The 27,277-nt window shown below is 53.2% G+C and overlaps 1 protein-coding gene and 1 long non-coding RNA gene across 7 annotated transcripts in view; one reads left to right on the top strand and one right to left on the bottom strand.

Moving 5' to 3' along the window:
• Nucleotides 1–26,189, top strand: part of RGS6 (regulator of G protein signaling 6) — a 591,498-nt gene extending 565,309 nt beyond the window's left edge. For 3 of the 6 annotated variants that reach the window (XM_046008143.1, XM_046008144.1, XM_046008146.1), the window contains exon 17: nt 681–1,852. In XM_046008143.1, coding sequence (XP_045864099.1) covers nt 681–998 — 318 coding nt within the window. In that variant the 3' untranslated portion in view covers nt 999–1,852. Of the gene's footprint in view, nt 1–680; nt 1,853–13,495; nt 13,563–22,098 lie in introns of those variants that run through there. The other 3 variants (XM_046008147.1, XM_046008148.1, XM_046008149.1) reach the window with 3 other exon arrangements.
• LOC123943791 lies at nt 1,974–5,151 on the bottom strand. The gene is made up of 2 exons (XR_006818675.1): nt 4,941–5,151; nt 1,974–2,843 (listed from the first exon to the last, which is right to left on the bottom strand). It is a non-coding gene; the product is annotated as an uncharacterized LOC123943791 (long non-coding RNA).
• Nucleotides 26,190–27,277: the final 1,088 nt, after the last annotated feature.

Genomic DNA, 27,277 nt, shown 5'->3' with positions numbered 1-27,277 from the left:
GCACTTTCTGTCCGAAACACTCCTTCTGAGGCCCAAAACATTTTGTCAACAGAGCGGGCATGGGCAGACCCTCCTTGCTCTAACGATACAGAATGAAAATCAACAGAGGACCGGTAGGAAGTCCCTGAAGTGAGTGAAATTTTCTGGCTGCATCTGGGTGGGGAAAAAATCCCAGAGTCCTAAGCCTGACTTCCAGAGGCGTTGGTGACCTCACCTTGCCCACAGCCACTTCCTGATGTCCCACCAGGATCCCCAGCCTTCAGGGGTAGTCTGTTCTGGGTCCCCATGTGAGGCCCCCCAGGCATCTGCCTGCAGATGGGGACAAATGGGGGCGCCAGCCGCACAGCCTGTGGGATGCAGGGAGCAGGCGGAGTCCCTGTGCAAAGGCGCAGAGGCTTGGACTCCGAGCCCCACAGCGCCACGGGCGGCGCCCTTAGAAGCAAACACCCCCTTTCCTAATGAGGCAGCACCATCTCGGGCAGGCTTCTGTTTGCTGTCTCTCCCGCTGCCTCTCACCTACGGCGCTGGCTGCTTCTCTTCTCCCGTTTTTTCCCCCTGTTTTGCTGTTGTTTTTGTTCATTAGCTGCCGCTGCTGCTGTTTGGAAACCACATGTAAGCTGAAGAGTTTTTTTTTTTTTTCTGTATTTTTCTCCCTACCTTTTTTTTTCCCCCCCCTAAAGCCAGAAAGTGAGCAAGGTCGTAGAACTTCCTTAGAAAAGTTCACTCGCAGTGTGGTAAGTTCAGCTGGTTTTCTTCCCTCAACGTTTCTTCTGGTTTTTCTTTGTTTCTTCAATTTTTTTGTTGTTGGTTGTCGTTTCCTTCGGGGCGGGAGGGAGTCCAGGGCTTTCCCCCACTTGATACACCCTTTTTCTTTTGCGAGCGTCTGCCGCTTCTCTTCTAGGGGTGGGGGTGCAGACCCCGAGCACCTCCCTCTGCAGAGGGTGCACACCGCCGCCCAGCCCCAGGCCGCGCGTTTGATCTTCTGTTCGGGTCTTTGAGGAGAAAGGACCCTGCTGCCCTTGGGGCTGCACGGCGTGTGCATCTTCTGCGGCAGCCCAGGGAGAAGGCCATCGAACTGTACCATGAAATAGATTGGCTCAGAACCATAGCTCATCTAAAAAAAAAAAAAAAATCCAAATTTCCATCCGTGAGCTCTAGCCATCACACAGGTGCAGGTCGCGAGCTGATGCTGCCACGTAGCGGCTTTTGCGGGGGCAGAAGGTGCCGTGCTGCATGGGTCCTGGCAATGCCGTCTAGCTGGCGTGTGTGTTAGTGGCCTCTGCATGAGTTCCGACGTCCCTTCTGGTCCCTGTCAGCCTCATCCGCGTAGCGGGACGGGGAAAGGAGGGGCAGTAGGCATGGAGCAGAGGAAGTCCCTGTACCCCCCCTGTGCTCCCAGGGTCAAGGCCTGATCAAGTTCCCTGGGGCCTTGACTGTGACCAATGGAGTGAAGGTGGGCTCCAGGTTCACTCTTCTTGTAGGGAAGTGGCCGGTTTCTCATGCACATCCAGCTTCGAGGAGGCTGGAGAGCAACACGGTGGCAGATAGGAGACCCCGTGGTAAGAGGCGAGACCTCTGAATTCGTAGACCTTCCCCATGGCACATGGTGCAGGTTCTTCTGTCCTGGGGCCTGTAGAACACCACGGACGCATCTCTCCTCTTTGTGACATTCTCTCCAAGATTCAAGCATAGGACTTAGTGTTCAGGAAGGATTTGGGCTCACCTAGCCCCTCACTCATCAAAAACAAGCTGCTGAGTCCATGGAGCCCAACCAGCACTGTTAATGTCAGACCAGAGGGAAGCAAAATGGCAGCCAGAGAACAGGCCCCCCATGCATAGAATTGGCCCCATTTCCCTTCCCAAAAGACAGCAACCCACTGATGCTGACTTGCTCTCTTCTTCCCCGTCTGTTGAAGATGAGAGTCCTTATAAACCTGACCCCTGTGTGATTCATATATTTCGTTCATCTTTTTAACATAAAGTCTAAGAATTCTGGTTTGAAAGCAACCTGTCATAGCTAGATGCATTTTTACAGAATTTAAACATGATTTTGAATTTGCCATAGATGTAAACATCACAATAGCTGTGGTAGGAGGCAATTTAAGATATGAGTGTTCACCTCTTCTCTTCTTTGGTCCTCTCTCTCTCGCTCTCTCTCTCTGTGGCCTTTCCTCATGAGAAATCAGAACTTGACGAATAGAAGGCCTGCAGTCCCTGGTATGTCTTCGTGGCTGGTTTGCCATGGCTGTGTGGCTTCCCATACCTAGAAGCTGCCAGAGACTGTCACGGGCAAGGCCTGTGGAGTTTCCCCACCCCTGAGGCCCTATGCAGAGTGATGGGAACCAAGGCTTCCCTCTTGCTTTTGAGGTGCACGCTGTGGGTAAAGGATGTTTAAGGATTCTGTCGACAAACTGAGAGTGAGGCCAGCTGGACCACTAGGTGAAAACCGCAGAAGAGGAGAGCTCCCAGAGCCCCGTGGAAACCCTTCAACTTGACCATGTGGGCTGAGGGTGTGAGAGAGGAAGGCTGGTCCCCAGACAAGAGGTCCAAACATCTCCAGGCTGCTTTTCACAAGAACTGGGTATCGGGAAAGGCAAGAAGGATCTCAGTGAAGCTCTGTGAAGAGCTTTTAATCATGTCCCTTCCTCCCAGAAGTAGTGTTGGGTTAGTGGTTTTGTGAAGTCCGTTAACAAAGCATTTGGAACGAGAAAATACCAGACACCTTCCGGGCGTCTCAAGTGTGCATGTGGGACAAATTACAGAGATGTTTTCAGGGCTAGCTGAAGGAGAAAAGTCTTCCAAGCTTCTGAGATTTTTGGCATCTATATGATAAAAGGTTCAAACTGCAAAAAAAAAAAAAAAAAGGTTATAAATTCCCTGCTGTTCTATTTGTGAAGACTCCGATGGGCAGTGCATTCCAAGTTTACGGTTCCAGTGGTGGAAATGGATTTGCATTGATGCCACCACACTTTCTGTGCTCTGGGGGCAACACCACATCCCCACAAGATGTGGCTGTGTCTGAGGAAATGATCTGTGACTGTAAGACAGAGGCAACTCTCAGAGGAGTTGAGGCTGGAACCCCAGAACTTGGTCTAAAACATCCCAGTGTTCTAACCAAATGGAATGAACCCACCAACCAATACGCTTTGCCATCTGGTGGCCATTTTCTGGATATACTGTCCATAACGTACTAGATCTCTCTAAAGGGAGAGCTGTATGACTATGCCATCTGCCATCTCCCGCGAACTATAAAACTCAATGGAAGACTAGTTGAATAGCATTCCCGCGTTACTGGGCAAGACGGATAAGAAGACCATCCATGTCATGAGACTAACAATGAAAAAACTAAGGAATGAAGCTACACAGTTCATGGACTGAGGATGTGGGCCAGCCGCCAGCTAGGACTAAATGATGGCAAGAGGCCTGGATCCAGGTGGTCGGAGAGCTCCAGCAGCTCTTCTCCCATGCCAGTGTCCTTTCTTTTCTTGGGAAAAGAGAAAACTTTGGAGATAGCAAATTGTTGTTTCCAAGTCTTAAGAGGTCTTGTGACATGGAGAGCTTATCTGTTAAAGGCCAGAGATGGCCTCTTTCCCAGGAGATGCTACTGAGTCGTTCCATGTGCTTCATGGAAGCTGCTGGGGCTAGGCTAGTTTGGGGGCAGAACGAGCCTTGCAATGCCCCGTAGAGACAGCTCTGTGAGCTTTTCCTTCCAGTGGAAACTTCATTCTGAGTCACCCAGAACTTGAGTACACAGTGCATTTTTTAGGGAGATATGCCAAGCATCATGCAGTTGGGGGGCACTCGAGCCCTGGGGCATGCACAAAGCCCTGCTGATTTGGTAGAAAGGCTCGTGTCTAAGACCAAAGGTAACTGAAAGTCTATGGCATGGTTCAACCATGCACCTTGAACGAAGAGGCAACCTTCATTCAAAACAGGAGACAGGACTCCCCCGATGTGCCCCAGCCCCACAGAGGGCCAGCTGACCAAGCATGGTGCAGGCTGGATTTCAACCCCTACTTGACCTTCAGCTGCCCTTGGGCAGTAAATGACCCACACCACTGCACATGGTGGGGGTCTGATCCAAGGAGGCCCAGTCCAAGGATTCTAACCTACAGCAGCCTCACAAGGGGGAGGATGGACCCACCCATGGTTTCGGATTATATGAACCCAGCCTATCTCCCCCTGAGTCCTGTGCTCTGGGAGGCTTCCTCCCACCATGGCTGTGAAACGTGAGAGCCACCGTGGGGAGCGTGAGGGCCACCACTGTGGCTCATCTTTGCCTCCCTGTCCCCCTCCTCCGACTGCCTGGTGGGGGTCCTGTTGTGACCACCTGGTGGAGCAGGGGACTTCTCAAACTCCAGCCCACTCCCTGCCCGGCAGCACCCAGCAGCCTGCTGTCCGTTCTCTGCCACACTCCTGGCGACGAGGCGGGTATGAGGGTGGCCAGAGCAGAAAGGTTTGCTGCCCCCTTGCTCTCTCTTATGCATGCTCCTTCCCTCAGGATCTCCTGCGAGCCACTACCCACCCACCCCACCCCCCCACCACGGGCTGACTCTGACCCAGAGGACCCAGGAGGCATAGGAGGAGGGGACGGGAAGCAAAGCTCCTTCTGCCAAGGCTCAGCAGCGGCCATTTGGCTGTCCCTTTCTGGGTGGTGGCTGAAGCTCCCTGGGGAGGAGAAGCAGGGAACGTCCTCTTCTCCTTGCGAACAGTTCTGTGGAAGCGGCCTCAGGGGGTGATGCTCTCCAGGTGGGTGGCGGCTGGCAGCAGCCTCCCTTGACTCCTGGGCCTGGGGGGTTTGGCTAAAGCCCCAGCTGCCCCCTTGAGAGCTTCATCAGCCAGAGCCTCAGGCTCCAAAGATGGGAAATGGGATTGGGGGCGCCAGAGCAAGCCCGAGAGGCCCCCAGAGGGGAGCTGAGATGAGGACCAGGTTCACCCACCTGAGAGAACTCGGCAAGAGAGCTCCGTCCAGGTGCTCCTGGGAACGGAAACCACAGCCCGGAAGCTGAGGGGGCCTGGCCTGTTCCCAGGAGCTTCTCCACCACAGGCGTTTCCATCCTGCCAGCCAAGGAATGCGGAGGGAAAGCCAGGCAGAGACCAGGAAGCTCTGGGAGCCAGCTGTCACCCGCCCTCCCTCGCCCCTCCCTCTACCCCCCTCCTCCCTCCCTGGCCAAAAGGAAAGCTAATGAGAGAGGAGAAGTCAGCAGCTCACCTCCCCTCCTTTCCAGGCAGCTCTGCAGGAAGAAACCCCAGCTCCAGGCCCAGATGCTGAACAGGAAGTGGAAGGCTGAGGCTCCAGGCAGGGGGGGCAGCGGGCAGACAGGGAGGGCGCCCCACCAGCCCAGCGGTAGCAGCTCCTTCCCCCAGGAGGCTGTTGCCCCTCCCCCGCAGCATCCTGGCGGACAGCCACCCACTCAGCGGAATGAGTTCTTCTCGAATACCTAGACTCAGCAGAGCCCCCAAAGGGCTTTGACCTCAGTCAAAAAAAAAAAAAAAAAAATCCTTTTGGGCCTCCAGCAAAGGACTCTTGGCTAAAAATCTTTATATAGGTTTGGTTTTGGTTGCAGACAATCCTTGGTCCCCTCTGGAAACCCTGGGTCAGACTGTCATTCTAGGCTCTCCCAGGTCAGAGCCCTGAAGCCCAGCAGTAGTGAAAGGGGGGGGGGGGGGAGCTGGCCTAGGGATGGAGGAGGACTTCCGTGGTAGTATTTGGGAGAGGAAGCTCACTGCCTCTCTCAAGCAGTGAGGACTTCTGGGACCACGGAGAACGGCTCCTGCTTCTAGCCACAGCTTTCTAGCTGGGCAACCTCAGGCAAACCGCTAGCCCGCTCTGAGCCCTGGTTCCTTCCTAAATACAATGGCTTGGACTAAATAATCTCTACAGACTTTTCCAGCTGGGAGTGCCCATAGGTCTGGGCGTCTTTCTAGGCTAAGATTCCTGAATTGTGTGAATCATCTCTCAGAATGAACAAAGAGCTAGCTGCCTTCCTGATGGGAAGGCAGCTGCCAGCCTTGGAGACGGGACTGACACCGTGGATACCATTGAGTTGGATCTGTATTTAAAAGCCCTGGGCAAGGCTGTAAGGATAAAGCACCAGCAGAACTAAGAGTGCCATGGGATCCCTGCTCAGATCCCCAGGCTCACACACCCTGTGACCCCTGAAGGGCAGGGAACAGGGGTCCCCAGGAACGCGGTCAGCAACATGCCTGCCAGTTCTGCAGTCCCCGCCCTTCCAGAGGGACGCCCACCTGGGTGTGTAGGGGGATGTAAGGGGTGAGGTCCACTGGGCAGAAGGGCAGGCTCCAGAGTGGGTGCCGTGGCACCCCACCCCCCCCCCCCCGTGCCTTATAGAGCTTGGGAAGGAACGCAAGGTGAGCATCTGGGGACCTCAGCGTCACTCTGCGGCTCACCTTCTCCCACACTTTCTGGGTCCCTGGAGAACTCTGGACCAGCTGGCCACTGTCCTCTCTCAGAGATGGGCAAAAGGAGGTTACCCAAGTGTGTGCTATCCTGGTCATAGCTGGTAGTCAGCGAAGCCTCCTCTGTCCCTCTCTCTCCATCTTGGCTCCAAGTAAAGCTTCACAAAGCATACGTAATAGTAGAGGGCTGTAGCTGGAAAAGGCAAATGTAAAAGTCTATTTTTTACACACACGCTATAATGTGTCGGACAACCAAATCAGCTTGGCTGCTGGGAGGCAGAAAAGGAAACGTGGTCCAGGGATTCCCGGTGGCAGGAGACAGGCATGGGTCTTCCGAAACTCTGGGCAAGAGTGAGATTTTTGTGTATCACAAAGGGTCAGACGTTGTCAGTCTGGAGAAGCTCAGCACTACGTCCTGCAGTTCCTTTCAGAAGGAGGAACCCCCAGCTGTTGTGGCTGATGATTCAACCTGTCAACCCAAAGCAGCCAACCCCCCCCCCATCCCCACAGAGTGCCCCCCCCCCACCGGAGAGAAAACCCAGCAGTGACTCGGTGTCCTCACACAGGGGGCACGTGGGGCACATGGAGCCAGGTTCTGCAAAGCCGCCCCCCTTCCTTTCGCCAGCCTTCCCTTCCCACCACCCAGGCCCTCTTTCGCCTTCCCTAGACCCCAGTGTGACGAGCAGTCAAGTGCAAATCGAACTCCTCTGAGGCAGAAAGACACAGCTGTGTGTTTACAGCCACTGATTCAGATCCAAATCGCATACCCTGCCAGTCTCCCGCAAGGCAGGCTGGGGGCAAACTGTGTCTGTATGTGCCAGGCGGGAGTCTATTTTGGGAAGTGACCTGCAGCCCTTTGCCATCTCAGAGCCCTCCTCTCACCCCCCAACTCAGGAAAGACGTCCTTCTAGAAGGAGCTCTCACTTTAATAGCGGCTGGTGGGGTTGTAGGATTTCATCCTGTTCCTTGTCACTTACGTAGTCAGGCGTTTGGCACCTGTCCCCAGGCAGCCACATGGGAACAGCCGCGGACTCCCATCTGTCCAGTGAGAAGGTAGAGGGTGAAGGTGACCGCAGGGCCCTCAGTGGGAGGCAGAGCGGGAAATACAGATGGCTCAGTAGGGCAGGACACCCACTACTGCAAAGGATGGAATCCAGTTCTATCCTGCACGGAGGACAAAGGGGATGGAGAGAGAAACCCCCGGCTTTGGAATAGCAGGAACCTAGGAAGGGGACCAACTGCCAATGGCAGGGTCAAGGAAAAGAGACTCAAGTCTGCCTGTGTCCAGACGGGAAAGTTAGAAGTCAGAGAGTTCAAGGTCTAAGGACATTAAAGGCTAAGAAGTAAAACCACCCTGGAGTTTCCCCTGAATGAGGTCCCAGTGAAAATGACTCGGGGTCTCCCCTTTTGTACAGCAGCAAGTGAGTGTCTTTGGTTCGAGTCAAGTTTGGGAATCTCAGCATTCTGGAAGGAGGGCGGGATGTAAAAATCTTCCATAGGAACAATCTGAAATGTCGCCATGTAGCCGAACGCTCACTGGACACTGCCGCAGGGGAGTGGGGGGTGAGAAAGGCTCAGAGCAGGAGGGTTGTCAGTTTGATGTTACCTGAAGGTCCATGAGAGAAGGACCTTTCGGTGGCTCCCCAGCAGATAGGAAGGTGAGGCAGGGCTGGGAGCGTGGACCCTCCCCAGCAGTGGCAGAGGCCTGAAATGAGTATCATCACTGAATCCTTTTGACCTGGGCACCTCGGCCCCAACAGGAAGGGTTCTTATTGGCATTCTATTTGGCAGGAACTTTCCACAACCCCCTTGTCAGCCTGGAGGATGGTAGGATGGCAGTCATCACTACAGCCCCCTGCTGTAGAGAATATTTATTCGGGAGCTGCCCTAAGGTTGAAACCAATAGCCATTCCTGCCCCTCCCCACCCTCACCTCCACTCTCTGTGTTTGTCCAGAATTGAGTAAAGCAAGTGTATTCAATGGCTGGTAAGAGGGTGAATTCATAGATCTGTGTCAACCAGAAAGGCAGTTTCCAGTGGTAGGTCACATAGCCCTACCCTATCAACATCACTTTGGAGGACTCAGATGAAGAGAAAACATATCGGTCCTATTCACAGATCGGCACCTGCAAGGTGGTGTTCATTTGGTAGACAATGGAATTCTATTGGAAGAGTATCTCCTTCAAGTGGGATGGTGGGTCCAAAACAACCACATAAAATTTCACAAGATAAAATTTATGTTTAAAAAAATTCAGCCTCATAACTATAGGATGGCACTCATAGCCTTTGCTGTAATTCAAGTAAAAGAAATTCTGGGGTTGTAGTTGGCTATGAGCTTCACAGAAGCAAAAGCAAGATGCAATTGCCTTAAAAGAAGAAGAAGAAGGAGGAGGAGAAGGAGAAGGAGGAGAAGAAGGAGAAGGAGGAGGAGGAGAAGGAGAAGGAGGAGGAGGAGAAGGAGAAGGAGAAGGAGGAGAAGAAGAAGGAGGAGGAGGAGAAGGAGGAGGAGGAGAAGGAGAAGGAGGAGGAGAAGAAGGAGAAGGAGAAGGAGGAGAAGAAGGAGAAGGAGGAGGAGGAGAAGGAGAAGGAGGAGGAGGAGAAGGAGGAGGAGGAGGAGGAGAAGGAGGAGGAGGAGAAGGAGAAGGAGAAGGAGGAGGAGAAGAAGGAGAAGGAGAAGGAGGAGAAGAAGGAGAAGGAGGAGGAGGAGAAGGAGGAGGAGGAGAAGGAGGAGGAGGAGGAGGAGGAGAAAGAGGAGGAGGAGGAGAAGGAGGAGGAGGAGGAGGAGGAGGAGAAGCAGCGGCTGCTGCTGCTTTAGGCTATAATGACCAAAGTGGAATGACCAAAAGAGAACAGTGTCGCACTGCTTTTGTGTTGTTCTAGACTGTGTTGAATCTTGGTTCTAAGCTCCCCTCCCCCCAAGCAATTTGTCAGGAACTTGGACAATCCAGGGAAAGTTTGGAAGAGAGTAGCTGGGAAGCCATGTCAGGTGAGATAGAGATGCCTAGCCCCTCAGGAGACGAGCTACCCATCAGGAGATCTATTTGCGTCTGTCTTCCACAGTAAGTGGGCCTTTCTGGGTAGTTTCAGACAAAGCTAGGACAAATGGGTAGAAGATACAGGGAGGGCCACCCTGCTGGAGAATAACAGTAGCAACTTCCCAACAGAGAAGTATGTCACTGGGAGGATCACCAAGCTCCCTGGAAACATGGAGAAGCCAAAGGTATCGTAAAGCAGGCTTCTGCATTGGAGTCTATCTTTTTTTTTTTAAAAGAGAGAGAAAGGGAGACATGTGGGGGAGAAGCAGAAGGTAGGGGGAAGGAGAGAATCTTATGCAGCCTCTATGCCCAGAGTGTCAAAGCCCAACGCTGGGCTTGAGCTCACGACCCCAAGATCATGACCTAAGCAGAAATCAAAAGTCGGCTGCTCAGCCGACCGAGCCACCCAGGTGCCCCTCGAGCCTCTATTTTAGCCGGAATGCTCTGATGCATTAAGTATTTGTTAAATGGATCCTACTACTATTATTCTACGGTTTCTAAATAAGCCTTAGAAAAGGAAAGTGGATCATATGGAGGGAGTTTGCTGAGATTGGAGGGGAGGGATCCAAGAGTCAGATTAGCCTCTGGAGGCCTTGAGGGAGAAAAAGCCAGATGATGACACAGGCCAATCAAGGGAAACTGTCAAGGAGTGGAATTACTGCCTTTCACATGTCATCCTTGCCTTTTGTTTTGTTGGGTGGTTTTTTGGTGGTTTTTTTTGTTGTTGTTGTTGTTGTTTTTAAGTCAATCGAGGCTGCTGCAGCTGAGCTCTGGCAAGAGGGCTCTCTCCCTGAATGCCTGAAAGGAGGTCAGCAAGCAGAGGACAGAGGCGCCTGCTGGCCCAGGGCAGCTGAGTGACAATGGTACAGTCAGGCCAAGCACAGCCAGAGTGGGCTTGCCCATGGAGGACCCTGGCTCTGAGTTAGAGAGAGCTTGGCCCATCCTCCTTCCCATCCAGAAAGGGTGCTTTTCTGAAAACAGCAAAGATGAGATTGGGTGCCTTTCACCCAATGCTAGTAGTAGATTTCAGGTGGGCAAGCTGGTTCCAGCCCCATCTCCACGTGGCCGGGAGCAGAACACGCTCCCCAAGTCCTCAGACCAGGGAGAAACTACCCTTCTGAGGCCCCCTCCTCCTGGGCTTTGCCTGGAGGACTTATCTTCAGCCCAACTCTGGGGAAGGAAGGGCTCTCATGTCACATTCTTTCCAGCTGTCCTGAAGACCAGCACGATTGCAGATGACACTCCCTCTTCTCCCAGGCTTTATCGGGGCTGCTTTCAACTCATCATGGGATTGTATAATTATGGTGATTACAGCTTATGGCTTTTTTCTTCTCCTCATCTCTCGCTTTCAGATTCTTTGAGGTCTCTCATTAAACATGGCGATCCCCGTAAAGTCAGCAAAGTTTTAATAAGACATCTTTTAAAGCTAAAGAAAACCCACTTAGAGTTGATTGGTACTATGTTCCCTCAGATAGTCCTTTAAAACTCCGTCAGGCACCACTGGGACCCAAATAGAAGAGGTGGAGAGGGAAAGGTAGGGGGATCCAGAAGGCACCCATGCTTTTTCATGGGGTTGGAGAACATTCCATGCCACACCCCTGGCCTTTCTCATTTGCACCAAGAGCAGGGGGCATCTGAACCCTCATGCCCAAGGGGACCGTCAAACAAGGGTAGAAGGCCTGGCTTTTAGATCATAACAGATTAAGTTGGAACATAGAGCTAGAGCAGTCAGTACAGAACAGAACCCAAACTTGTCATCTGCAGCAAAAGTAGAGAGGAAGTCCTGATGGCTTTTCTGTCCTGGATGATACTGGAAGGTTCTGGGGCATCCATTTTTCTAAATATGTAGAGGAGTCAACCATTGGCATTTGTGAGTGACAGCCACACAAGGATCCTATACTTGATGGCGGTTTCCTTGATAATGACACAGCTCCAGAGCCCGTCATTTGCTACCTCTCAATGGTAGCTTTTCCTAAATTGTTTCTAGATCTGTAGGACATTATGGGAAGGATCACCAGGAAGAAGTGTATGTGGGTTGGTGGCCACCAGAACCCCCAGCCTGCCCTTCGGCAGCTTTGCTCAGGTTTCGCGTCAGGGTCCTCTTCCTCTCCACCTTCCCCAGGACCGCATGAGGAAGCACAGCAAGGTGAACCTTGCCCCTGCCTGCTCTGAGAGGCTCCTCGTGGCTACTGCCCAGAGCTGTCCAGAGCACTCCTGCCCCCTGCTGTAGCAGGTAGTCACATCTGGGCTATGCCTGAGCAGTGCCGGCCACCCGGAGCCAAATGTTGTTAAAACTTGCAGCGATGTTTCCAGCTGCGACCACCTGTTCACTTTGCCCAGAGAACAATGTCCCTTTGGTGCCGCTGAGAATGCGGAAAGGCAGGCTGGGTTAGAGAAGGACAGTCCCGGCGGACTCCAGTCTGTCCGCCTGAGCTTGGCATAAGACCCCAGGAGAGCCGCTCACTTGGCCGGCGGGTGTAACGCAGCCCCAGCCCACTGCACACGGTGGATGCTGGCGCTGAACGAGGGCGTAACCGTAGTTCCTGCCATTTCTCGGGGGCTCACAGTGCTCTGCTGTGGGTGTCCACACCACGCTGAGCTTGACCAGCAAGGACTTTGGTTCTATGTCAGCTCTGCGGCTTAGCAGCTTCTCTAAGGCTCGGTGTCCTCATCTGCAGAGGGGAAATAAGAGCAAATGATTAAGAGGGGGGAAAATACACTGGGTGCTTAGCAGAGTGTTGGTAGCTCAAGTGGAACTCTTCCTATTACTATTTTCACTGTTACGTTTTTGTTTGTCCCCGCCCCCCTACCCCCTGCTTAGCTCCTATTACCTTACTTAATTTCCCAGAGTATTCTCTGAGTAGGTATGTATCTTTATATTTCTTTCACAGTCAAGGGCGGCTACGTGTGTATCTCATATATGACAGTGTTGCTAGATGCGTCCAGTTGCCACAGTGACCAGCTCAGAGAATGACTTGATATTTGGTAGCTCTTATTATTGGCTTGTTTTTAAAGTCCAGAGCCAGTTTCTCTGCTTTCCCTGAGAACGGAGGGACCGAGGTGACTGGCAAACCAGCTTCTGCCCTGTAGTCAGTTTCTTGGGGGCCCCCTAAGCACTTCCCAGGAGGCCATGAGAGCTGTGTGGTGCGGAGAGTGGGGGAGCCACCTAGAAATTGTTGCATCCATTGTGAGGACCTGGCATTTGCCACCCCATACCCCCACCAAAGTGCACAACCCCCGAGACACCTCCTGCTTCCAGACACGGATCAGGAGTGGTTCTTCCCCTAAGACCGTAAAATGCAGTCCTCCAGATGTAGCATTCCACTCAACAGACGCCTCCTTCCCAGAAAGCCTCACCTCTCCGCAGTCTGCCCGTCGGCAGCCACTCTGAGCGACACAACCTCACCGAGTCTGGTCGCTCCATCTGCCAGATAAACAAAGGCTTGGATTTTTTTCAGCCACACACTTCAAAGTGGGCTTGTCGGAGGAGTCAGAAGCAAGTGGCAGGGGATTGCTTTGAAATCCCTCCTAAACCAGATCCCCGGGGTACATGGTTCTCCTGCTTGTAGTATCGACAGACACCGAAGCGAGGCCATTTCCACTGATACGAATGGCTTCTTCCGGGGGGAGAATCCGGGTTTTATATACGTATCTTAAAGTAACTGCTTGAAGTTTGCAGTGTTTGTCAAAGATTGGCATTTTAGGAGCCCGATAGAAAGCTCTGCAGCCAATCACATGGTTGCTAATGCAGCTTGCACGAGATGCTTCTGTGAGCGCCTGTGCCGCAAACACGCACACGAGCGTGCCCCCGGCTGTCCGCACAGGGCCCTGCGCGGCCTGCCTGGCCCGGGCCTCTGCATTCAGTGTATGGGACGTGAGTAACGTACGCTGCCGCCTTGCATGTGCCTCTGCGCATGCGTTGCATGCCCGCTGCAGCCGTGCGCATGTCTGGGCAGGGGCCCCCCCGAAAGCCGCAGGTATTCATGGTTTCAGCTGGATAAGTTATTCTTCACTTCCCTTCCTAAAAACACAATTGCCTAGTGCTGCTGGCGCAGAGTCAGAATGGCCGCTGCATTTCACCCCCGAGGTGGCTTCCTTCCAGCAGTGGGTGAGTGATCCCGGCGTCCGCACTCTCTAACCTTTTTTGGGATCCTTCTGCACAGAAGGTGCTCCAAAATCCGGAAGAGATGATCTGTTTGTCCGTGGCCTTGTCTCTGCCCATCACTCTCGTTCCCACACCCTGGTTCCACGAACAGTCAGCAGCACCTAGTTTTTGGTGTCCCCATTTTTTTGCCTTTTTTTTTTTTCTTTTGCATCCATAGTTTTTTTTCTTCATAAGAGGCAAGGAGCCAGGAGTCCAGGAATGATGCTAAGATGTAAGTCCCTTGTCCCAGAGGTAATGTGCAAATAATGTCTTTAGGTACTGATCGCTTCTCCTGGGCCTCTAGCAAAACCGGAGAGAAATGCTCACTACCTTCCACGATGCTTTTAAATCCAACAGCAGCATCCTTAGGCTTACGGTTCCCATAACCCTTCCTCTGTGGCCCAGGGCCAAATCCTGCAGGAAACTTGCAAATCTCACATTTCTACATACTAGACCATCAGGGGAGAAGAAGGCTGGGCGAGCACCTATCCTCTGTTCCACGGGCGCAAAAAGCTTTACAACAACACATAAAAAGGGTCCTTAGGGGAAAAGGTTCCCATCCATTGACCCAAGTTTCTATCAAGAGATCTCTAAAAATGCTGCTTGACCAATCCCCTGATGCACTTTTTCAGGTTAGAAATACGTGTGTGATAAATGCCTGTTGTGGCGTGTTCCTGGTGGTAGGGAAGAAAGAGAACTAAGTAGTCCTCCCTTGCCTTTGTGTCCAAATGGACATGGACATTCATGGAAAGATTATGCTTTGGGGTGGGGGGAGGCAGTCACCAAGTTGACTGCCTGTGCCTTCTAGGCTCTGCTTTGGCAGCTGGCTTAACCATGGACCCCAACCTATGGATGAGTTTTGGGTGACCATGTGTGTAGGAGAGGACAGGTGCCCTTGGGAGGCGGAGTTAGAGTCCCATGGTTCTGCAGGAGAGTCACATGCTGCCAAGCAAATGATTCCTCCTGCTGTCCCTTCCACTAAACTTCAGTGGCACTCTCCCCTGGAGCCATGGCCAAGGGTCACTTGAACATCCTACTTGGAAAAAAGCATCATGTCGTTGCTAGTAGCAACACAGCCATGTCCCAGTTTCCTCCAGTCTTTTGACCATTGCCTAATTTGGAGTGAACCAGAACTAAGATCCTAAAGTGCATCCGGGAGGAGATGGAAGAACAGGGGAAGAGGAAGGCATTGCATGGGCTGAAGCCAGACATACTACTGAGGGGTCTCAGAAGTGAAATGCCCACCTCCACTCCACTCCCGAACCCCCCAAGAGCTTCCCTGCAGGCTGAGTATACAGAGAGCACCATGGTTTTTCAGTCAGGACCAGAGGAAGGACGGATAGAGATCTGATAGGAAAGGTGGGAGGCATTTCCCCTGCACAGGAAGACCACAGGCAAGGTGGAAACGCACGGCTTGGGAAGGAAGCTGGGGGATCAGTGCCTGGGCAGTGGGCCACCAGCGTAGGGCGCAGCTCCTCTCCCCTTGTCATTTCTGGTGTGCCCGCCTGGTTCTAGATTTGTCCCTGCATAGCTGGAGGACGTGGAGGAAGCTGTCCCACCACCCACCAAAACTAAGAGGCAGAGGCTGGCCATTGCCAAGAGCCACAGAGGTGATGAGCCTGATGGAGGGTAGGAGTCAGAGGGCTAGGAGCACCACCCTGGAGAAGAGGACTTCTCCAGCCCCCTGATTTAGGCACTTGGTTCTAATTAGAGTAAGGCAACTCTGGCTGCCCCTCCTTAGAAAGGTAAACATTACACCTGCTTCTCTCCTCCCTGGGACAGTTGCTATGGAGACCCTAGAGGCAGGAGCACCAATAACACGAGATCACAAAGAGAAGTGGTAGCATCACTTGGCCTGTCCAGCAGGTGCACCTTAAAGCCGCGTGCCCCAGGCAGTGGTGAAGGGTGCCCCAGCTCGGTGCAGCAGCCAGGCTCACTTTACCAGGCTTGCTGGCCAGAAGGTGGCGCCTTCTCTCTCAGGAGTCCCAGATGTGAGGAAGGGAAGGACAGTCAGGCAGAGTAGAAATGCTTGAGATGGTCTCAGGCATGCCCAGGGGTGGAAGCCTCTTTCTCAGTGAGGTTGAGAAAATCTCCCTGGGCTGCCCAAAGAGATTGCCTAGTGGAGATGGGCATGGAGGAGTCCCTAGTCTCTGAGCGTTTCCATGTGCCTCCTTCTTTGAGAGTGAGGGCCGCATACAAAGTAGACAGTGTATGGCTCATGAAGGCCGACCAGCTTAGCTCTGCCACTGGCTAGCTGTATGCTCTCGGGCAAGGGACTCAAACTCTGTTTGAGCCTGTTTCTTCATCTGTCCTGACGTAATGTATCCTAAGACTTTAACGTAAGGCGTCTCAAGACTTTAGATTGGCAAGGAGAGTGGGGACATTAACACAGGTGTCTGGATAATGCCTAGTGTGTTTGACCCACAGTAGTTGTTCAATGTTCAGTCAACAGGTGGCTGTTAGTAACTGTCCTCAGTAGCTAACTGTACCCCTGATAATGGGCCTATCCCCACCCTGTCACCATCAAGGTCTGCGCTAACTGAAGAGAAACGAGTGTACCTGGGATCCTGATGCCAGCCCACTGAGCAGGGATAAGAAATTCACAGAGAAGGTCCCTAGGAGATAGATATGGGATAGGTTGGTCCTTTCACATTCAGTATAGTTAGGAGCACTGGAAACTCACCATTTCTAAATTAAAAAATAAAAATTTTTAAGGAAAAATTAAAATCACTGGTAGCTGCCAATAGAGGCTACAGTAAGATTTCTGAAACTGCTAACAGTCCCAGTGACCATTTATGGCAATTGTTTTCAGAAGATATGACTACTGGTAGACTCCATAGGCCCGCCATTGCCATGGCAAAATTCAGTGGTTTATACCGCTGGACCTAAGATAGCGACCTGTTTCAAAAGAATCCATTATTTTTATTATGATCATATTCATTATTTTTTAACAGGTTTACATGTACAAGGATGAATATTAATTCTTCAGCCAGTGAATTTTTTTTTTGTTATTCAATTTTCACCTGGTCCTTGACTTTTTTTATTTGAGCGTTGTTTTATGTTTGTGGTATCTTATTTTTGAAAGTCAAATAGAATATTTTAAAGCCAGATAAAATGCCCTTCAGCTCCTGAGAGAGATCAGAAAGCTTTGCAAGGACCCAGGAGTAATACAGACCCCAGGAATGGATTTTGCCACGGGCTCCAGCCCCCCACTACTGAGGAGTGAGGAAGCCAGAAGCACCCTCCCCTCCTTCCTGTGCAGCTCTGGCCTAGCCCTGCTGTGGGTTAGCAGTGTGTGAGCTCTGGCTAGTCCCAAGACCAGGTGTTCCCCCTTTCATCTGCCCCACCTTGCATGAAGTTCAACAGAGGGCGAGTTGATGAGAGATGGAGAGTTGAGAAGATTTTGGAAACTCTTCTGTATTAAGTATGGATTTTCCTGCCAATCCTCTGCCAACTTCGAAAACCCCTACACTACCCCAAGCAAGTAGGCACTCTCTCCCCAGCTTGAAACACCATTGAGAAAGATGATGTCACAGAATTCCTTATAGGCCCTTTTGGAATCATTCCTTTTGTTTTGCTCTGTGGAGAAGGGGCGCCAGGGGTCACCAACCTCCAGAGAAGTCACCCAATGAACTCAGACAGGTTCTTGACTTCTCCCCTCCTGCCAAACCCAAGCCAGGTCCCTTGGCTTCCCACCTGGCTCTTAGGCTCCTGACTGCTCTCCTCAGCAAGGCCACCCGGGCCTGCGATGACAAGCTCACCCATCATTTATGAACCCGAGCATCATCTACTCATGGGTGACCTTCAGTCTCCTTGAGGGAACAGCTCATCTCTGGAGCCTCCACTTCTTGCCTACTGAGGTCATTTGGTGAGGCCCATTCAGCAAAACTCGATTTTCATTAGCAAGGATGAAAAAATGCCTGTATCACAGCAAGGTGATCCGTTTGGATCAACGCTCTAGACACAGTGTTCCCAAACAGTCCTGTTGCAAGTTCCAGTTCCTCTCGCAGAGGAGCCGGGTTTCTCCTACATTGGAGGAGGAAGCATCGGATTGAGCCAAAAGGCAAATTCATGGGGCCAGTCCCTGAAAGAGAGTAAGGAGTGGGAAACGTCAAAGGAGAGATGTGATGGATTTTTTTTCCCCTAATCTTTTCTTTTTCTTTTGACGGTACTTCCAGATAGCAGAAGGAACAGATCTGAAGTGCGTGGTTCAGTGAATGTAACGAGTCTGTGTTCCAGTGTTACCCACACCCCCATGACTCTGGAAAGTAACCTCATGCCGCTTTCTATCAGTTCCCTCCTTCTCCTCCAGAGGCAACCACAGTTGATCTCTATCCCCATAGTAACGTGGACTGAGACTGCGTGGACCTGAGATCTGTAACTTTGGTCTTAGATCACCTGGGCAAATCAGCCTGAGAGTCCCATCAGCAGCTCAGATATCTTTACTCCCTTAGAACTGGAAAGAGTCCTGCCTGAGTCCCTAGCGCTTGGCTCTGCTGCCCCCAAAATGCCACCTAACCCCCAAGGTTACTCTCTGAGCCACAGCCCTCCTCCCAGCCAAAGAGTGTAGCATCAGTGACCCAGGTAAGTAAGTGGTGAAAGCTCTTGGTACCCCGGGTCGTGCATGCTTTGTTGATTAATATCTGGAAGTGCGACGCACAGAGCCACAGCATGTCAAGCAGCATGTCGATTTCTCTTAAAGCACTGCACAAAAGGGAGCCGTTCCTTTTGTGCATTTCCTTTTAGAAACAAAGGATTCCATGACCACCTTCTTCCAGGCTTCTAGCCATCAAGATGGCCACAGAGCTGAAGTGATTAGTCAGGGTGGAGGGTGGATGTGTGTGAACCTAGGCCATGAAATTGAAGGATCCTGATTCTCTTGGATTAACTTTCCCAAACGTCTCAAAGGTGAAAAACACTTTGTCTGTATGCAAAGCTTTGGTGTCTCTGGAATGTACCTTCTGCAATTCAGTTCTTAATCACTGTGTATTTTTTCACTGGGACAAAGGCTGTCTGCTAATAGCATTTTCAACCACCTTTAGCCGCCTCACTCAGCTACGCCAAGGCCTCAGGCGGAGCTGGCTGCAGTTCCCTGGTACCATGATCCGTTCCCAACGGACCGGCCCTGGGGAACATCACACATTCAGACCCTGAGAGAATGGCTTCCCCTGTAACTTCCCAGACGAGATGCCGGGTGGAAGTAGAATTTCCTCTGCCCTTCCTGTTTCCTACAGGATCATCCAATGAGGCAGGGGACAGGGTGAAGAAGAGGGAGGAAAGAGCCCAAGAGGGTGCAGGGCAGGAGCTCTCCTCTCTGGACAGAGCAGGGAGCTCAGGGGCTCCCAGCAAGACCGAGCAGCCCAGACCCTGGGATAGCTCATCTCCGAACACAGGTAGACTCTGCTGTCAGATTTCTCTTTGATCCCTGAAAATTCCAGGAGCCTCAGCTCTTCAGAAGAGAGGCAGCTGCTGAGCCAGTGTGATTACAGGATTTCTTCCCCAAAGCCCAAGGACAGGCATCTAGCCATGCCTGCGTCCTGCATGAATAACTACCTTCCAGCCCCACCCGGGAGGTCACTGAGTAGCGGACAGATTGCAGTTGGACTGAGCTGCCCCCTGAGTGGACCTGAAACCCCACAACCTCCTTTAGCAGCAGAACTGGCATTTGAAAAATGTGTGTGTGCAGGGGTTGGGGGAGGGAGACAGAAATGCCAAGGAACACCACCTGGATTGCTGAGAGGCTGGGAACAATCTCAGGGCAAGTGCTCTAGGCTGGCCTCTGAGGTCCTGAGAGATGGAAGCAGCTTGGGAGGTGGGGGGAGGGGAAGGCATTGACGGCAGGCCGCAGAGCTGCGAGGCTGAGCTCCAGGACTCAAGCAGGAGGACATTAATTAGCGCCCCCAAGCCCAACACAGCCCCTTCTACAGAACAGGGAGGGGTGGAGGGTGGGGGAACCTCAGGACGAAAGGCACCTGAGACAGACAGGCAGTCCCATAATCATCCAGATATAGAACCTTCAGCCTTGCTTACCCTACAGCCCCCTCTCCAGCCAAAATGATCTCACTAATGAGGAAGAAGACATAATGAGGGTTTGGATGCCTGGGAAACGTCACCTGCTTTGTTTCTGGGCTCTTCACATACACGCTCACAATAGACTGCTATCCGGGGGCTTTAGTGATTTTTTTTTCACATCCGCCAGCTCAGTCAGACCCGAATACCGTGGGTGGCCAAGCCAAAAGATACACATTTAGTGACACAAGATGTCATTTGTTGCCCTGGTGGAAAATGGACAGAAGGAAAAGGGGACGAGCCAGTATTTGGTGCACGGTAACTGCAGAAATAAGGGGCACCGAGAGGCAAGCAGCCCACAGTGCCTTTCACAAGAACGGGGATGGACATGGGTGAAGGGGGCTGGGGGAGGTTTGTTAGAACTCCCGGACCGGGAGGCTCCTAGACTCATCAGCTCCACATTTCCCCCGAGAGGACCTCACACACACATCCCCACGCTTCCTGCCTTCAGGGCTGCACCAAGGAGGCAGGTGAACCAACAGGATGACAAATGCCTCAAGCTCCATGTAAGAAAGGGCAGTCAAGGAGAGCACCAGCCATGTCTGTGCCTTAGAATCCAGGGCTGGAGAAAGTCCTTGAAGGTCAGCCTCTGCCAGCGGCGAGCTCCTGTCCTATCTAACCCACTCTCCACAGAGGAATAGCCACCTAGCTTTTAGTAACTTGCAAAGACTGGCACTGTAACCCTCTAGGATTAAAAAAATCTGATTAAAAAATCCTTAGCCTGATATAAATGTACCCTGCTGCTGGCTAAGTTTAGTGTATTTGAAGATGCAGATAAGGTTGCTGTTGGGGAGATTCTGTGTGTGTGTGTGTGTGTGTGTGTGTGTGTTTAGGATAGGGGAGAAAAAAGGAAGTTTGGTCTCACTTATGAAAATGAGGAGTGAAATACTAGGGGAAATAGAGCAAGGGGACATCGACGCAGACTTTCCGACAGCTCCCGAGGGCAGTTCCATTTCTGGACAAGCTCCCGTGCATGCCACTGGAATTCTCAAAGTCAAGCTGGCATGTCCCTCTGTGGGGAGCTAAGCCAGATGACACGTTGTCTTGCATCCAGCAAACTCACAGCCCTTGTTCATTTACTAGATCTACCCATTATCCATCAATTCATCAATCAGCCGGTTTATTGAGTACTCTACCAGGCTTCACAAACCTGATCAATTTCTTTTAATTACATCCAGCTTGCATGCAGCCAGGCCCAGTAAACAAGATGAGCCCTCACACCCCACTTGGAAATGAACACGCCCTTGCGGCCTCTCAGTACCAAACACTGCAGCCCATGCCGATGAGGACACGTGCTCCCCTTCACAGATGGTGACCTTGTCGTGGGCCGGCTGTCAGTAATAGCACAGGTTTTGAGTATTTGCTCAGATGCAGTGATCAGTCTGCTCGGATCCAGCCACGCTCTCCTCTAGACCCCTGTCCGATGTTCTGGCTTCCTTTCGAGGGTGAGCAGGGAACAGGCACAGGCTGCAGTCAAGGGGAACAAGCAAAACGGTGGAGACTCGGTCATCCTCCTCATCCATCCTCGTGGTGCCCGATCCCACTGTAGAGGCTCCTCAGCCGAACTTTCTCCCAGGCACACACATCACTGGCCTCTGCCAGGATCTCAGTGCCTCAGGCACCAGGATGTGGTCCCGTTTCGTTTTTTTCCTTCTCAAGACCTTCTATGCGGGTGGCAAGTGGAGGGCTGGTAGAGGTCCCTGTGGGAAGTCACCAAACTCCTTCCCTGCACAGGGAGCCAGGAACACAGGCCACAGCAGGAGTGTGTTGCCCTGGGGCCTGTGGGAACCCCCGATTCCCAGCCCAGACTCCCAGCCTTGGCGCAGGCCCCTGTATTTCCATAGTCCCAGAACCGGTCATTAAGAGGTGGCAAGCCTGTGTGTCTCTCCCAGAAAGGGCTCCATCCTGCCTTTCAGACAGGACCCCAGGTCTTCTGCGTCCTTCTGCATTCACACGTCTCCTGCGTCCTTAAGACCAGTTCACGCACAGTCACCCAGACCCCACCATCAGCTGTGCGGGTCACCCCACCCTCCCTGCTCTTACTCCCCCGGCATGTTCGTTCCTCCCTTGAATCAAATTAAGTGCAGGGTCAGCCCACAAGCACTAGGAGACACTCGACTTATGAGTGAAAATGCCTCCTTTTGGGGTAAGTACAATTCCCACACCCCAAAAAGAGGACCAGCAATACACCTTCACTCCCTACCTGCCTCGCAGGGGCCTGGTGGTTCCGGCTGTCTGCAGTCAGGGCTCCCGAACCCAGAGATCGACAGGGTCGGTTAGCGAAGTCCTTCGGCCTCTGTGGCTCTTGCAGCAATTAATTCACCTGTCTGGCTCTCTGTCTCTGTCCCTGTCTGCGTGTGCGTGTGTGTGTGTGTGTGCCCCTGTGCGCCTGTGCGCCTGTGCGTGCCAACTCTGTCGCCTGTCTCTGCAGGGAAAGTCGCTGGCGGGCAAGCGGCTCACCGGCCTGATGCAGTCCTCCTGACGGTGCCCACCGCGGGGCCCGGGCCCGACGACCCCACGGGCAGGCGGCGGCGCTCCACCTCCGCGGACAGAGTCTCCCTCCGAGGGGACCTGGTCACTGTGAAAGAGAAGGAGTGAGGGCGAGGACGGGCAGCAGAGGGGAGACTCGGTGGGTGACTGGGGACACCGTAGAGAACACGTCCACAGAGCCGGGGCTCGGCCCTGCCGAGGCCCCCGTTTACAACCCTCTCTTCCTTGTACAGTTGTGCGCCGACGCCCCGTTCTCGAGGAGGTCCCGGGCCCTAACTCGTACGGGGCGCGCCACCTCGTGGGGCTCCTGTCATGACTACCACTTGAGATTATAATCTTATTACCGTCACTCTTCCCTCTGTCTGGGGGGAGCGCGCCTTCCGGCTGGCCCTGAGCACATCCAGTATTACGCCCTGCACCCCCCACGTAGGGACAGCCACTGTGTCCTGACGGCCCCCTGCCTCGCCCCATGTCTGTGTAAGGCTCCCCAGCGCGACGCGTCCCCGCCGTGGCTACAATGGTGAGCAAACTCACGGCTCGCCCCACCACCAGTTCTTTCGCCCCCCCCCCCCAGGCCCGCTCTGCAAGGGGCCCCCACGGGCGTGGGGCTGCCCTCGGGTCCTGTCACACGCCACAAGGGTCCCACACCAGAGGAAGCACCGGTGTCCGCGAAAGAGCTCGTGGTCTGACAGCTGTGGTGGTTCTGACCATCTTTTAAAACATTTATTATTTCCTAACTTATTCTGGTGTTGCCCCTTCTCCTTGGCTTGTTCCCTCCTGTTCGACTCAAAATAAACATGGCCATGAACTCGGGGGCCACTGGGATCCTCCCCTCCGGCAGCCCCGGGGGAAGCTGGGAGAGTTCCCGGCCCCGGGGAGTGGGGGAGGTGGCTGGGTCACACAGCTGACTGGCCTGACACTGTGGCATCCTGATGGGCACGGCTGGGCCCCTGCTGGGCCAGGTCTCAGCTGGGGCGGAAGCTGGGGCTGAGCCTGTGACGGAGGGCCTAGGCCAGGGCCAGACACTCCTCTGACAGCCCAGCAGGGTCACCTGCTAAACAGAGTAGGTCCTCAAGGGAAAAACCGACACAAAGCAGAACCTGCAGAAACCTGCAAAACACCCACTTGCACTCCCTTCGTGTGTGTCAAGATGACTATCTGCCAATGGGCCGGGACGTAATGTATGGAAAGCACCGAGTCAGGTGCCTGGCACGAAGTAGGTGCTCAGCAAACGGTAGCTATTACTGTCCTCATGGTCACTGTCACCATTGTGACACCCGCAAGCCCTCAGACGGAGCGCTATTAAGCAACATGTTTTTTAATTCAGACACTCACTCCACCTGCTAGAACTAGCCTCCCTCGATCTATTTTTGGCCATAGGTGAAAATCTTTCCCTGGGGAGTGTAAAAACAGCAAACACAGAAGCAAAAAAAAAAAAATGTGATCACTGGTATTTCTTTACTCATGTAGGCAAATTCACCAGCTGGTGACCAAAGGCTCATAAGCTTGTTTGCAGACCTTGCCTCCTGAGTGCTTTCGTGACCCTCTTCGTAGCCCCAAGTCCGTGCCATCATATGTCTGATTCCATGGGGCCCTGTCCGCAGGGCCCTGTCCCCAGGGCTTCCATCCCTCACAGCAGGACCGCTATGGGCATTAGGAGACTTGGCTACGGTTGTACCCTTGTGAGTTCTTGACCACCATGCCTCAGTTTCCCCACTGGCTGTAGTTGCTCTCTCTGCCAGGTAGAGTAGACAGTAGAGAGATGACAGGGGTAGGGTCCTGAGGTTGTCTCCGGTGGTGGTAATACAGACGCAGATGCCCGTCAGGCATTCCCACACCCTGGTTCCGCACAACCTCAGCATGGGTCCCGGCCCTTGTAGATCTTCAGTAACTACTTGATGAGTAAGTGTGAAAGGAAGCCCTGATTCATGTAATGGGGTCTTTGGACCTCCTCTCCTCATTCCACCCGTTTTTATCTCCTTGCTTTTCCCACAGGGCTCCTTTCTCAGAACCAAAATGCCGCCCAAGCTTTTCTGCACCCAACATTGCCCCAAAGAAGCCCCTCCCTGTCAAGGGTCCCCGAGCTGTGTTGACATCGAGGCACAGGGTGTGTGGACAGAGCAAGTTCTAGAACAGCCAGTGCCTCTGTGCCCTCAGTTACCAGGGCAAATTCCTTGCTGCCTCCTGCCCTTCCCCACGGGCTGTGGACAGGACAGGGTTGTCTTCCCCAATCCTCCCGGCCTCTACTCCTAAGCGATGCTGGCTGACTTGATCAGCCCTGGAGGTCCCCAGAGGGCCCACCCAGAGCCAGGTGGACTGTACCTCTGAGATGGCACAAGCCGAAGGTTTCCAAACACCCCTGGGGACATCCAGAGGAAAGGACGGGCCCTTGGGCTCAATAGAAGTAAGGGTGCTCCAGGCCCATTCAGATCCAGAGCAATAAACCCCATCATCACCCCGTCTCCCAACCAGGCATGCTCAGTCTTGTGACCACCACGTTCTCCCCAGTAGATCAAGCCAAGCAATGCAGGGGATAGGGGTGCCGTTGCTCTGCCCAGTTGGCCAGTTCAAGGTCCGTCTACTGTGCAGACCTTAGAATGCAAACACACTTCGAAAATATGTTCTTGGCCAGTTTCCTATTGGCCTGGTCTACACAGCCAAAACTTCAAACCAGAGTAGAATTTTGAAGGCAGTTCCAGAGCAAAGTAGGTTCCCCTGCCTCCGGAAGCTTCCTTAGCCCCTCTGACTGGGCACTGTCTCTGGACCTGGGACTCTTCCCATTGACAGCTCCCAGGATACAAATCATGTTGGCAGCCCCACAGGGCAGCTGCAGAAGCGACCACCCAGCCAGCAAGTCAGACGTAAGGATGCAAGGCTCCGGACATCGGACTGAGATCACCTTTGCCTCGTGGAAAGAAGAAAACTTGGAGGATGGCATGTGCAAAGTGCCCAGCAGCAGCCAGAGGGCTCAGCCCAAGCAGCAGGAATGCTCTTGCTGGGGAGAGGGCTCCTTCCCTTTCAAAAAGTGATGCTCGTTCTACCATCAGGTGTGGCTATCCCCCAGGAGCACAGTGGGGCCCAGCCCACCAGGGCAGTCAGCTGGGTGGTGCCCCCGGCCCACAAGGGCCGAGGAATCAGGTCCAGGCCAGCCCCCCGGGGCCCCGTTCACCACTCCGAGTTGTTGCTGAGACCGGTGAACATATGGGGACATGCTCCAGGCGCGGTCTTCCTGGCAGGATGGCTGGTGTGTTCAAACTACCTCACCAACAGGACACTGAACCAGGAGCCTGCCACCCAGCCGGCCTTTTGGCTCTCGGTAGAAGTTGATGTTTCTCCTAAAATGCACCCTTCCCCTTGTGCTCCAAATGCATGGGCTTCAAAAGCCACCACTAAGAAGCCTTGCCCCACGCTGGAAAGGATAGCAGGCTGTTGGTCTTTGGACCTTGCAAAATACATTGGAGGGAGGTGTTCCAACGAGGTCCAGGAGCTGAAAAGCCCTGGCGTTGGGGGTAGATAATGGGCCACTGGCTTCCAGCAGGGATGGCCAAGCTGAGTATGTAGCAAGGACCCTATGTGGCACAGTTAAATAGTGGTCAAGTGAATCCCCCATAACTACTCAGCCCGGGACCCTTGGAAAAGAGTTCTATGCTGTCGTCACAATGGCAAGGACAAATGCCAGCAGCCTACTCTTTAGTACCACCCAGTGATAAGGCCTCCGCTGGGCACGACCCAGGGGCCATCAAGTAGCAAAGTAGCAAATGTAGCAATAAGGGGCTCGGGGCCTTAAAGGGACAGGGTTCAAATGATCCGGTCTTGGCCCTCTCCCCAGTCCCAAGGAGGGCTCAGAGCCAGCTGCTGTCAGCTGTCTAGGGAGGGCTCCTGGTCTGTATACTATGCCCGCTCACAGCATGATCACGGACACGTTGGAATGGCCTTCTCATAGTGCATGTGGTTCTCATTAGTTTATTTTTCTGGAATTTGGGGATTGGACCCCAGAACCCAACATGCTGGTACAGTCTAAAAATAAATGACTTGAACCCACTCTAATCCAGCTAACTCTGTGTGGCTCCTTGGTGTGGGGATTTATTGGTCAGGATTTGCTGCTAGGAAAACAAAAATGTACCACCTCTCTTCCTTCCCCACTCCCCACCCAGCCCCATTAATCTCACTCACACACACACACACACACGCACACACACGCACCATCTGTCCTACCCCCCCCCCGCCCACCCCACCCCCCCCCCCAGCCGCCTCACTCCCTAGCAGAAAGCTCAGGAAAGCCAGATCTCTGGGGTGTGGGACTCATCCTGGCAGGTTGGGACAATGGTGTCCCCGGGAGGCCGGGACCCCCGACTCTGCCAAGTTCTCCTTGGTTGCGTGGCCTCTGTGCCCCCTTGTTTGTACTCAGCCACAAAACTCAGTGGCCTGACGGACACTCTGATGCCCTCAAATAAAGTCCCAAGATTGAGGTCTGCTGCATACAGATGGCGCTGCTTACAGGGAGCCTCCGTTTCCTAAGCGACAGACAATCCCGTCTCCCACTAATATTGAAGCAGCAGGGTTCTGAGAGCCTGGAAGTCAGGTTGACAAGAGTGGGACAAGAGTGAGGGGGAAGAGGAGCCACACACGGCTGCAGTCTCTCCATTAACAGCAAGGCTGGTACCTAGCAGCTCGCTTCAGTGGCAGAAACCTTGCTTCTGAAGGTAGCAGTGATCTTAAAGGCATGGGAATGGGTGCTCAGTCACACCTGCAAGGGAATCAACTCGTCTCCAAACCCCTGGGCTACCTCCCAGGGTGGGACTTCCTGCCTCACACAGTCAAGACCAAGTCCACGCAGCCACAGCGCCTGAATCTTCAAGTCTATAGGGTATCCCGCTGTCAGGTCTTGGCCCAACACGAGAAAACCTTGCTTCCCTGTCCTCCTGGATCAAGGCCACCACCTCCAGGGAACCCAGAACTCCTGCTACCCAGCAAAGCAATCTGGCTTATTTACAGAGCCTTTCTTTAACAAGCGACCACCGTCTAGGTATCCTTCGGACCACCAAGAACAGAGGTCTGCTCAGGTACAGGGGGAGGGGGGATTGAACACAAAGAGCTCTGCCCACCAGGGATGTCTGTGC

Source organism: Meles meles, chromosome 6 (assembly GCF_922984935.1).
Source record: "Meles meles chromosome 6, mMelMel3.1 paternal haplotype, whole genome shotgun sequence".
Classification (NCBI taxonomy): Eukaryota; Metazoa; Chordata; class Mammalia; order Carnivora; family Mustelidae; genus Meles; species Meles meles.
Note: the sequence above shows the minus strand (reverse complement) of the source record. Positions and strands in the feature narration are given on the sequence as shown.